The sequence below is a fragment of the Crotalus tigris genome, unplaced genomic scaffold (genome assembly GCF_016545835.1).
Source record: "Crotalus tigris isolate CLP2741 ecotype Arizona unplaced genomic scaffold, ASM1654583v1 scf7180000021388.1094111898:158753, whole genome shotgun sequence".
In the NCBI taxonomy this organism is placed as follows: Eukaryota; Metazoa; Chordata; class Lepidosauria; order Squamata; family Viperidae; genus Crotalus; species Crotalus tigris.
In genome coordinates this window covers 15,398-28,509 of record NW_024098486.1, presented here as the reverse complement: position 1 = coordinate 28,509, position 13,112 = coordinate 15,398, and the positions used below count along the sequence as shown (strand labels likewise).

Below are 13,112 nucleotides of genomic sequence, written 5' to 3'. Positions count from 1 at the left end.
GAAGGCAAAAGAAGAAGGAAATTGGCAGAGGATGAGATGGTTAGATAGTACCACTGATGCAATAAACATGAATTTGGGCACTGTCTATGGAGATTCTCAGTCATCCAGGTCAAGGTTGTTTCAAAGGTGCTTTTTCATGAGGCATCTGGACTTTCTTGCTTTTTCCTTGAAGACGTTTCACTTCTCATCCAAGAAGCTTCTTCAGCTCCGTCTGGATGGTGAGGAACGGAAGGATTTATACTTCTTGCAGACAGCTGGTCATTTGCCTTCTTTTCTTCTCTTCCATTCCCCACCATCCAGCCCGAGCTGAAGAAGCTTCTTGGATGAGAAGCGAAATGTTTTCAAAGAAAAACAAGAAAATCCAGTTGCCTCCTGAAAAAACACCTTTGGGATGTTTTTGGGCAAACTCTGGGAAAGAGTGGAGAGCAGGAGGGACTGGCTTGCTGTGGTCCATGGGGGTTGTGAAGAATCGGACACAACTTAGTGACTGATAACAACAAATTACGCAGTACAATTTAGGTTTGAAGGTCGAAATGCTTCTTGTCCTGGATGTGCAGCAATGCTCGAACCACCCTCAAAGTGGTCTGAATCATCTCTTTTAGGGAAAAACAGATGACTATTTTTCTTCAATTTGGGAAGACGGAGGTGGGATTTATTTTTTCAGCTTTTGACGGGGATGTATCTAATATTACCTTTTTGCATCAATTCATGGAGCCCAAATCATTTTATCTGAATATGTACTCCAAATTTCGCAGCAAGGTTCACTAGCCAAACCGGTAAAATAAATCAGGACTGTTAAAAGAAATACATAAACTGGCCCTAGTAATAAAAAGTAATTGCTAAAATACTTTATAGTGGAGAATTAAAAATAGACATTGGTTAGGCAGCTTGGCAAACGTTAAAAAAAAGGTCTGCAAAAATAGGTGTAGTTTTTTTTATAAAATAATTATCAAAACACGCGTTATAATGAAATCAATAAAATAAAGGGAGGGAGGGAGGGAGAAATAAGGTAACTGAAATGGGCAGATCTACCCCAGAGAGGAGAGAAGCAGCTGCATCTCTAGAAAAGAAATAGTTTTAAGTCTCAATTTGCATCTAAATGTATCTCGGAATAGCTTTCCGCATTAAGCAGGAATTTTTCTGGCAACTCATTTGAGCTATATTTTCCCGAAATATTCACTAAGATCCAATTGATTACAGCAACTGCTGCAACCTGTAGGTATTCCTGACGTAGTTTTTCCTTGAACTGGGGAGTAATGGTGTGATGCTCAAAAAGGCCCAGCTTCTCTGCTCTGAATTGTGGAAAATGTCCGTTTGATTTCCTTACTCCACTGTAGGGGAAGTGCGAGCGGCCTGGTAGCCAAGTGGTGAAGGTTGATTCAGAAGGTTGACAGTTCAATCCCTGGTAGCAGCAGATGTTTTTCTCTCTCTTAAGGCACAAAGAAAAAAAAATATCTGCTGGGAACAGTATGTGGGTCAACATAGGCATCAGGAAGGGCATCCGATCAGTAAACGCTCAGCTCCATCCAGTGGTGGGATTCAGCCGGTTTGCACCAGTTCGACAGAACCGGTAGCTAATGTTTTTTTTTTTTTTTACAAATTTTATTTACAATACAGTTAAAAACAAACAAACATTGGATTTAACATGACATTCAGTATATACATTCTTATCAGATTATTCTACTTTTTAACAATCAATTCTTCATCTCTACATATACATCTAAGTTTTATGTACAATACTTATTCTAAAATAACATATATTTCTATCTTAACATTCATCTTTAATCCCGACCGTCCTCTTCAAATTCCTCCAGCGGTAAAATTTATCCCAGGTTTCATAATAAACTGATCCACATTTGTCTTTTAATATCATTGTGAGCCTGTCCATTTCCGCACATGGTAATATTTTATGTATTAACTCTTCCTCTGTGGGAATTTCCTTGCTCTTCCATTTTTGTACAAAAGCGAGCCTAGCTGCAGTCAGGATGTGTAGCAGCAGGTAGATTGTTCCCTTGTCGTATTTTTCTGTTGTTATTCCCAACAAGAAGAGTTCAGGTTTTAACTCTAAGTCCAGTGTTAATATATCCCTCAACCAGTTTCGTGTCCTGTTCCAATACTCCTGAGTCTTTGGGCATTCCCACCACATATGGTAGTATGATCCTATTGCTGTTTTACATTTCCAGCATAGGGGTGAGATGTTTGAACCCATTTTGGCTAGCCTTACGGGTGGGAAATGCCATCTATAAAACAACTTGTAAACCGGTTTGCACCAGTTCAACAGAACCGGTAGCTAATGTTTTGTTGCCCAGGCCCAGAATGGACTTCTGGAAGCAGCATCCACACAGAGAACTGGTTGTTCACCTATTTGAATCCCACCACTCCTTCCTTCCTTCCTTCCTTCCTTCCTTCCTCCCTCCCTCTCTCCCTCCCTCTCTCCCTCCCTTCCTTCCTTCCTGTGGTAGGATTCAGCCAGTTTGCACCAGTTTGGCAGAACCGGTAGCTAATTTTTTGTTGCCCTGGCCCAGAATGGACTTCTGCAAGCAGCATCCACACTAAGAAACAGTTGTTCACATATTTGAATCCCACCACTCCTTCCTTCCTTCCTTCCTTCCTTCCTTCCTTCCTTCCTTCCTTCCTTCCTTCCTTCCTTCCTTCCTTCCTTCCTCCCTCCCTTCCTCCCTCCCTCCCTCCCTCCCTCCCTCCCTGTAGTAGGATTCAGCCAATTTGCACCACTTCGGCAGAACTGGTAGCTAATTTTTTGTTGCCCTGGCCCAGAATGGACTTCTGGAAGCAGTATCCACACCGAGAAACAGATGTTCACATATTTGAATCCCACCACTGGCTCCATCCAGTTGCCCTGACTCTACCCCGAATTAAGGGATTACAGAGTTGTAAAAAGGGAGTTATTAATCAAATTTATGTGGCTGCCCCTCTTAGAGAAAGTGATTCTCAACGGTATGTACATTAGCACATGAACTGCCCTGGAGGTTATCTTTCTTCTCCTGCAGTGGCAGTGTCATTGATACAGACAGTCCTCAATTTACGACCACAATTAGAACTATAATTTCCATTACTAAGCAAGATGGCTGTTAAGTGAGTCGCACCCAATTTTGCTAAATTTCTTGCCACAGTGATTAACTGATTCATGTGGTCATTAAGCAAATCTGCCTTCCCCCATTGGCTTGTTGGAAGCTGGTGATTTTATTATGGATTTATCTTAATTTAATGTTTTATCTCCTATATTGTATTGTCCATCTAGAGCAGCGTGGTGGGCTATTGGTGAAGATGTTCACCTGCCACTGAGAAAACTGAGAGTTCAATTCTAGGTAGAGGCAGATATTTCTCTCCTAGGGCGCTAAAAAGAAAAAAAGACCTGCGAACTCCGTGTGGCATCAGGAAGGGCATCCGGCCAGTAAACTCTCCGCTCTGTCCAGTTGAATTAAGGGATTTCAGGGTTGTAAAGGGGGAGTTTTTAATTGTAGGGACAGTATGTGGGTCAGCATTAGAGGTGGAGCAAAAGATTATTTTGTCATTTCTTTCCTCTTTTCCTTTATTTTTATTTATTTCAATTTTTTTTTAAATTTTTGCTGTGATGCAAGGCTTTTGCGTCTGAAATTACCGCAGCCTCCCTGGCTTCCCAGAATCCCATTAAAATCAGAGGAAACATAGGGAGTGAATCTTCCTATTGCGTTTTTCAAACCAGGAAGAAGCAGCATCCAGGGAGGGTGTTCAGCGTGACGGAATAACCTCCAGCAAGCAAACGCAAGTATATTCGCAAGTGAAAAATTGCCAAAGAATTTTTAGAATGAGAAGGAGGTAGAAAAACAATCGTCTTTTGAAGCTCTCCCTTCCTTTTCCTGGCAGAAAAAAAAATTCTCCAGGGGAGGAGACGTTTTCCAACAATTTCTGAAGAAGAAGTTTCCCTTTGTGCCACCTGCTGAAGTGATATGATCCATTGGGAGAAATCAGGGATGCCGTACACGGCATGGTGAAAGGCTAGAAGTTTCTTTTCTTTTTTTAAAAAAAGTTTTTTTATTTATAAAACAGTTAAAACAAAGATGGACATAACGTAACATTCCAGCGTATATGTTCCTAACAATTTGTTCCTCATCATACATATAATTCTTAATCTCTATATATACATATTTTTCTATACAATACAGTCTCTAATTTGTTTCTCTATATCAGTGGTTCTCAACCTTTTTAATGCCGTGACCCCCAACCGGTCGTAAGTCAAGGACTACTCAACTGGTGCAGCACCATTTGCAGAATGGGACTTTTGGCGGGCTCAGCAGGGCAGAGACAGCCTGGACAATTCCTATTGGCTTTTGAAAGCCAATAGAATTAGACTCTATTCAAGAGAGTCTATTCTATTGGCTTTCAAAAGCCAATAGAATAAAAGGAAGTAGCACAGTTAAGGAAAAGGGGAAAGAAAATGGCAGACTGCATTGTTTGGCGACCCCTGTGAAATGGTCATTCGACCCCAAATGGGGTCCCGACCCACAAGTTGAGAACCACTGCTCTATATACTTACAGTTTTATATATCTCTATCTTAACACTAACTTAAAACCCGAACAGTTCTCCTTGATTCACACCATTAGAATTTGTCCCAGATTTCAAAGTAATCTGACTCTGTCTTGTCCTTCATTTCCATTGTGAGCCTATCCATATCAGCACACGATAGGATTTTATATAAAATCTCTTCTTCTGTTGGAATTTCTTTATTCCTCCAGTTTTGTGCATACGCCAATCTAGCAGCAGTGAGAATATGTAGCATCACGTAAAGTATCCCTTTGTCCTATTTCTGCATAGTTATGCCTAGTAGAAAGAGTTCTGGTTTTAGCTCTACCTCTATCATTAGTATTTCTTCCAGCCATTTTTTAACCTTGTTCCAAAAGTCACGGGCTTTTGAGCACTCCCTCCACATGTGATAATATGTCCCTCTTGCCAATTTACATTTCCATCACGTGGAAGAAATATTTGGACCCATTTTAGCTAAACTGGTGGGTGGGAGATGCCATCTGTAGAACATTTTGTAGAGGTTTTCTTTGTAGGAGGTGGCCAGAGTAAGTATAGTGAAAGGCTAGAATCCCACAGGTGCATTTTCAGGAGGCAACTGGACTTTCTCGTTTTTCTTTGAAGACGTTTCGCTTCTCCTCCAAGAAGCTTCTTCAGCTCTGACTGGATGACTAGAAGACTCTCACCTTTTGGCCTCCTGCTCTTTGAAGCCACTGTGGGGTAGTAAACATCCCCTCCCACAATGTCCTTTTCACCATCATTTTCCTGGACTGATGATTACATACCATCATCAAGTCATCGTTGACCCTTAGAAAACAGATAGATATTCTTTCTGATGATCTGTCCCCAACCTGATCCTTCAGGTCTTCCAACAATGGACCCATCACTGCTGTAACAGACTCCCTCCACCCTCCTACTGGTTGCTTTCTTCTTCTCTTTCTTTCCCAGCGTTGGAACCTTCTCCAGAGAGTTGGGACTTCCCATTTTGTATCCAAAGTAGGATAATTTCAGCCTGGAATATCCTAATTATATCCAAATGACAAACTTGTCCATCACCGGAGCCATGGCTTGTCTCCTTGTGGCTACTGGAGTGCAACTCACATCCCTGTGCCTCCAACCAGGCTGATACAGTCCCTTAGTTGTACTGTCTGGGGGTGAAATGCATTTTCAGAGCAGAATTTTGCAGCTTGGGGAAAGCTGCTAGAATAGCCTATATTGGCAGGATGTGCAGGCGTCTGCATTGCACACAGCCAGCTAGAGTCATATCGTAGTGAGATGGGTAGTTATATAAATCAAAGGAATAAATAATGAGGCTAGCACGGGCAGATCCACTTGTGTCCCTCTGCCCCTTGGTTCAGCGGCAGAGATTGCTGGCTCTGGAGGAGCATCCTCTCCCAATCCCTGTACAATCAACCTTTGCTCTTCTTGCTTTTCTTCCATTAAAAATATCCATTTTGGAGCTGTGGGAGCAGCAAGGAGGTGAGAGACACCTCCTTCCTTCTCCCGCCTCCAAAATTGCCGTGCAATTCTAGAAATAAATTCAGTGTCCTTTTTTTTTTCCAGCTTCCCACACGCGCTCACCCACACATCCACCTACGTAAGAAAGAGCTGGTAATCAACAGCTGCTTTTAAAGCCTCCATCCATCCTTTTTCGGCAGACTGATTTTAGACTCTGCCATCCTTCCTTCCTTCCCTCCCTCCCTCCCTCCCTCCCTCCCTCCTTCCCGGTTCCCACTGGGTACAAGGCTCTGATTGCTGTAGATATTAATGGTAAATTAGGAATGTTTCTGAACCTTGTATTAATTAGCACGGCAATTTCCCGAAGCGAGTCCACAGAGTTTCATGCTACGAAGTCCAATCTTTTACAAGAGGGAAAGATGATTTTTCTGGAGCTTCTTCAGTTCCAAGTTATCGACACTGGCTCTGTTGTATGTGCCACAATCCATCAAGCTGGATTGTGTAGGACAGTGCTTCTCAGCCTTGGCTCCTTGAAGATGGGTGGACTTCAACTCCCAGAATTCCCCAGCCAGCAAGGCAATGCTGCCTGGGGGATTCTGGGAGTTGAAGTCCACCCATCTTCAATAATAATAATAATAATAATAATAATAATAATAATAATAATAATAATAATAATAATAATAATAGTTGGAAGGGACCTTGGAGGTCATCTAGTACAACTCCCTGCTCAGGCAGGAAACACTATACCATTTTGGACAAATGGCTGTCCAGTCTCTTCTTAAAAACTTCCAGTGCTGGAGCATTCACCACTTCTGGAGGCAGGTTGTTCCACTGATTAATTGTTCTAACTGTCAGGAAGTTTCTCCTTAGTTCTAGATTGCTTCTCACTTTGGTTAGTTATCATCCATTGCTTCTTGTCCTGCCTTCAGGTGCCTTGGAAAATAGCTTGACTCCCTCTTCTTTGGGGCAGCCCCTGAGCTAATGGAACACTGCTATCACGTCCCCCCTTGTCCTTCTCTTCATTAAACTAGACATACCCAATTCCAACAGCCTTTCCTTATATGCTTTAGTCTCCAGTCCCCTAATCATCTTTGTTGCTCTTCTCTGTACTCTTTTTAGAGTCTCAACATCTTTTTTACATCATGGTGACCAAAACTGGATGCAGTATTCCAAGTGTGGCCTTACCAAGGCCTTGTAAAGTGGTATTAATACTTCATGTGATCTTGATTCTATCCCTCCGTTAATGCAGCCCAGCACTGTGTTGGCTTTTTTGGCAGCTGCAGCACACGGCTGGCTCATATTTAAGTGATTGTCCACTAGGACTCCGAGATCCCTCTCACAGTTACTACTATTGAGCAAGGTAGCCCCTATACTATACGTGTACATTTGGTTTTTCTTGCCTAAATGTAGAACCTTACTTTTTTCACCATTGAATTCATTTTGTTAGATAGCGCCCAGTGTTTTGTTAGATAGCGCCAAGTCTGTTCAGATCCTCCTGTATCCTAAGCCTGTCTTCTGGAGTGTTGGCTATTCCTGACAGCTTGGTGTCGTCTGCAAATTTGATGAGTTCCCCATCTATCCCTTCATCCAAATCATTGAATGAAGATGTTGAAGAGCACTGGGCCCAGAACAGAACCTTGGGGCACCCCACTACACACTTCCCTCCATGTAGATGCGGTTCCATTGATCCTATTCTGGGAAAATGGTTGTCCAATCTCTTCTTGAAAACCTCCCATGATGGAGCACCCACAACTTCTGAAGGCAACCTGTTCCATTGCTCTCACTGTTAGGAAATATCTCCTTAATTCTAGGTTGCTTCTCTCCTTGATGAGTTTCCAACCAGTGATAGGGCACCCGCAACTCTGGGAGGCAAACTGTTCCGCTGATTAATTGTTCTCATTGTCAGGAAATTTCTCTCTACTTCTAGGTTGAATCTCTCTTTGATCAGCTTCCATCTGTTACTTCTTGTCCTGCCCTCAGGTGCTTGGGAGGATAGGTTGACCCCCTTCTTCTTGGTAAGAGCTTCTCACATACTGGAAGCCTGCTATCCTATCACCCCTAGTCCTTCTCTTTGTTAGACTAGCAACTCAGCAGGAGTAAAACCATGTGGATGGCTTTAAACAATGGGATGAAGCCCCAGGGATGTGCACGCTTGGAAAAATGATTTCAAAGATGGCCTACAGACCATGCATGAGCATAGGAATGCCCATTAAAGCAGCAATGCCTTTTTTCCAGACTGCCCGTGGCCCTGAAAGAGGATCTAGCTGTTTCAAGGGATTGATTCATTCAAGTTAATGCGAAGCAGAGACATTCTGGGCAGCTCAAAATAAATTAACAGTTTTAAAGAATAATAGAGGAGTGGTCCTCTCTTCATCTGAAGCATTGAGCAGGCGTCCCTAAAAGTATTTCTAAAGCTTGCAGAATAAGACTATTGAAGCCAAGGAGAAAGAAAGCAAAGAAGAGAATTGGTTCCAAGAGTAGATTAGGGCTGTCCAACCTTGGCAACTTTGAGACTCGTGGACTTCAATTCCCAGAATTCCTCAGCCAGCCATGCTTGGATTCTGGGAGTTGAAGTCCACAGGTCTTCAATTGGCCAAGGTTGGATACCCCTGAAGTAGATTTACTAGGTGTTACATGTCACAGGATGGTTTTTCTTTTACAGAACACACTGGTGTAAACTACAGCAATTGCTCCCACTACATCAGTTAATTGTGTAGAAATTGCATATATATGACTAAACAAACTTAATTTTCACTGCTGATTTTTTCCCTCCCAGCAAAGTATGTTGCATTAACCAAGTCATTTGACTAGTTTAGAATTCTTTGTATTGTGAGAACCCAAAAAATTAATTCAGTTAGCAGATCAGAGGTGTTAACACAAACACCACTAACCAGAATTCACTTGGATGAATTTTTTGTTGCTTAGAGCTTTGCCTGTTGATCAGGGACTCCATATGATTTTTTAAAATCAATTAATGTTTTATATCATAGTGTTACTCATAGTGTAGTCCTCCAGTCTAGTAAAATTCCAAACCTGATGGGTATAGTGTAGAAGAATTTCTTTAAAAATACATCTTTTTTTTAAAAAAAAAAAAAGGAAAGAGGAGGGGGAAGAGAGAAACAGGGAGGAGACAATGGAAAGAGAGAAGCCATTTTGCCTGGGACCTCATAAATGTTTAGCAATAGGAGATGTTCCCCAAAGAGAAAGGAGAAATTTTTGAAAACAAAGAGACCAATGAAGAAGTAGGGTGGTTTTGGGGTTCGGCATAGGCTGAGCTGAAGTCCACCCTTAACTATGAACACTTATTGGGGGATTTTGGTGCAGGCACTGCTCTGTCAGCTTTCCATGTGGTGGGATGGACGACAACTAAATTTAGGTAAAGTGAAGGTAAAGGTTTCCCCTGTCCAGTTGTGTCTGACTCTAAGGGGCAATATTCATCTTCCTTTCTTAGCTGAGGGAGCCAGCTTTGTCCAAAGATGCTTTCGTGATCATGTGGCCAGCAGGACTATATGCCGAAGCGCGTGGAATGCTGTGCTATCAAATAAACTTAATAGCTGGAGAGATGGATGGATGGATGGATGGATGGATGGAAAGAGAGAGATACCATCAGAAGATTGTTGAAAGATGAGGAGTATTTACTCTGTATGCTGCCTGTGTGCAGGAAAATAATAATAAGAGTCATTATCTAGCACATTGGGAGGGCCAACATTATAGGACTCATTTCTTCTATCCTTTGATCTTTTGGATAAGTTACATTTAACAGAATAACAGAATTGGAAGGGACTATGGGGGTCTTCTAGTCCAACCTCCTGCTCAAGCAGGAAACCCTACACCATTTCAGACAAATGATTATCCAATCTCTTTTTGAAAGCGTCCAGTGATGGAGCACCTGCCACTTCTAGAGGCAAATCATTTCACTGGTTAATTGTTCTCACTGTCAGGAAATTTCTCCTTCATTCTAGGTTGGTTGTCTCCTTGGTTAGCTTCCCTCCATTGCTTCTTGTCCTGCCTTCAGATGCTTTGGAAAATAGGTTGACCCCCCCCCCTCTTCTTTGTGGCAGTCCCTGAGATATTGGAACACTGCTATCAATCACCCCTGTTCCTTCTTTTCATTAAACTAGACATACCCAATTCCAGCAATTGTTCTTCATATGTTTTAGCCTCCAGAACGGTAATCGTCTTTGTTGCTCCTCTCTGCACTTCTGCATTTCCCTGTAAACTTAAGTCTCCATCCATTTCTTTTGTTAAAGGAAGATCTTTGCAGCCTTCAGTAACAGTTTTGAGACATTGGGAATCTCCATTCAGCTGTCTATTAAAGGGTGGTCAATTCACAGGAGAACTTGGTCACTTGGATAATAGGCAGCTACTTGTTAGCTTATCTCCTGGATTGTATCCCAGGCTTTGAGTGGGCTGAAAAAAAAATACAGAACCTTTGAGATGATTGACAAGCTGATGCTATGGCCCATCTAGCATTGAAAAAATATATACTTTGCAGCTTTCATGGTTTTGCATTTTGAGCGAGAAGCTGCTATAATTTTAACCACTACTGAGTGTAACATGTCATTTGTTCCCGTGCTCAGATTTGGAATGCTTTGTCACAACATCTGCATTTTATTTCAATTACGGTCCTGGGTTTTATTTTTGTATGCGGTTATTGTAGTGTGTTATGGTAAGCCCCACTGGGAAAATGTGGGTTGGAAGTCCGTGTTCCAGATTATAATACAATCCTACATGCACATACTCAATAGCAAGACATCAATTAGGGGAGGGAAGACAGAAACGTCCAAGGAGCAGAAGCTGGAGAGCGAAGGTTGCTGTGATTCTACCATAGAAAGAAGATCAAAAATGATCAGTCAATGTGACTCAGCATGGTAGTCACCAATAAACTCACTGCCCGTCGGTCAATCTTTTGTGGGTGCAGGCTGCAGGATGAAGTAATTGATGACCTGCTGTTGGCTGATTGTCTCTTTCTAGAGGGACAATAGACCCCAGAACACAGCTTTTATGGAAGAAAAGGATGTATGTGGTAGGGAGATCAAAGATGGATTTCAGATGGCAGAGGAAGATGTTGATGGCTTTCCATTTTCAGACAGACAATTCCTCTCCCGGAGGGGAGAGAAAAGCTAACCAAAAATCAGAAACCATTAGTCAGTTCAAAAGAGACTTTTTTAGTTTATCTTTTCATTGTCATGCAAAAGAAGGTGTTCATTTCTGAAAGAATGCAGTGAATCATTCTGTCCCGTTGGGTTTTTGTCATGCTTCACTCTCCCACATCCCGAGAAGAGGATGCTGTAGATTTAAATGGCTTTTCAGAATTAAATGTAACTGGATGTACCTATGGATGTACCTATTGCTCCAAAAATTTAGATTAAGGAGCCAAAAAAAAAAAAGTGAGTTCTTCCTTACTTAAGACCTTCTGGGGATAGTTCAAGATTGATTTTGATCTGCATTTTTCGGTCAACCTGATCTATAATGTGACTAGATCCTCCGTAGGCTTCAATTTGCACGACGCCCTGGATTTTGAGATGGGTTTTCTTTTGCACCAGGCCTTTCAAAAATGGCTCGGCTTTGCATTTCCTTCTCACCCACAATTGCTTCGTTCAGTTCTCCTGCCGTCTTGTTGCCGAGTGATCAGCTGCGAGGAGGACGCAATGCAAAATGTGCTGCTATTTTTGTTTTACATGCAAATAAGGAGGTCTAGGCTAAAATTGCTTTCTGCACGATTGGGCATTGGTGAAACGGGCTGGGCTGGGCAAATGGGAATAAGGAGGCAAAGTGCCCCTTCTTCCTAAACCCTTTTGTTATTAAGGGAGAAATCATAAGTGGTGTTTGGCAAGGCTCACGTCTCACTTGGTTGAGGTTTATGTAACCACGGTTCCTTCAAAAAGCTGCAGTTGTCGGGGTCCATGCACGACATGAAGCTACAACAAAAAGTAACTCAAATCGAATCAGATCAATTTTTATTCAGTCCTAGGCCAGCAGATAAAACACAAAGTCACAATTAATTAAGGTGAAAAGGAAAAGTATAGTTGTTCTAAAATATCTAAAAAGGAGTAGAATTAATACTACGGTGTACTCTACAAACTATAGAGCCAGGGTCAAGGAGACAAAGTCAGATTGATCTGATGACAACATTCCTGAGATAAAATAACTCTGATATTTAGTAAAAAGTGCGAATCATTATCTGGTAGGCACCAGTGAAAGTAACTCACAATATACTTGATTACCTCTAGTTGAGGCGGGTAGCACTTAAATATAATGACTGACCGGCTGGCTGTTAGAAGCCAGTGGATCAGGTAGGTAGATGGCAATTTCCCCATGTTTAAATTTATAAAAATAAGCTATAACAAGGCTTTCTCCCTTACTGAAATTAGGAGAGATAGGGATGCAGAAATTAGATTCATACAACCAATAAGCCACTATGGCCATGTTTGCGTTCATTTAGTCTGAGCCTCCCCATGTTGTGGTTTGTAGAAATGTTTGTGGTCTAAAAGTATTATGCAACCTAATGAATTCTGATTCATTGACTAAAACATGATGAACAAAGCATGATGTTTGAATTGAACATTCTTCCTCCTGTTTCCCCTTCCTTCCTTCCTTCCTTCCTTCCTTCCTTCCTTCCTTCCTTCCTTCCTTCCTTCCTTCCTTCCCACCTATCTATCTATCTATCTATCTATCTATCTATCTATCTATCTATCTATCTATCTATCTATCTATCTATCTATCATTTTTTCATTTTTAGAGCTCATAACAACTAGCTTTACAAGTACAGTGCCTTGGGTGAAATGTGGTTAAATCTAGACCATCTCGAAGCCTGCTTCTAAATACCCAACAGGCAGTGCCTTCACGTTCCCTGGGGCTTCAGGGATGCTGTTGAAATAGTAGCACGGCGCCTCGGTGTGTTCCCTAAATAGAAGACCAGATTCGTAAGGACTGCAGAGGAAACCAGGCCACAAGACTCCCCCCCCCCCAAGAGAGGAGATTGAAAAGGGCTCCACTCCATTAGGAAGGATTTTTTTTCCTAGAGAATTTTTTAAAAAAGATCTTTTAAAAACCTTATAACCATTTATTTTGGAAAGAGCTTATAACAGCCAGTGCTTTTATGGCAACTTCTGTTTTATGTAATTGTTCATAA

At 41.8% G+C, this 13,112-nt stretch overlaps 1 protein-coding gene across 1 annotated transcript in view; it reads left to right on the top strand.

Moving 5' to 3' along the window:
* Positions 1–12,832, top strand: part of LOC120296636 — a 134,052-nt gene extending 121,220 nt beyond the window's left edge. The window contains exon 5 of the mRNA XM_039318484.1: positions 12,720–12,832. Within this exon, the coding sequence (XP_039174418.1) occupies positions 12,720–12,728 (9 nt within the window). The 3' untranslated portion in view covers positions 12,729–12,832. The remainder of the gene's footprint in view (positions 1–12,719) is intronic.
* The last annotated feature ends 280 nt before the right edge of the window (positions 12,833–13,112 follow it).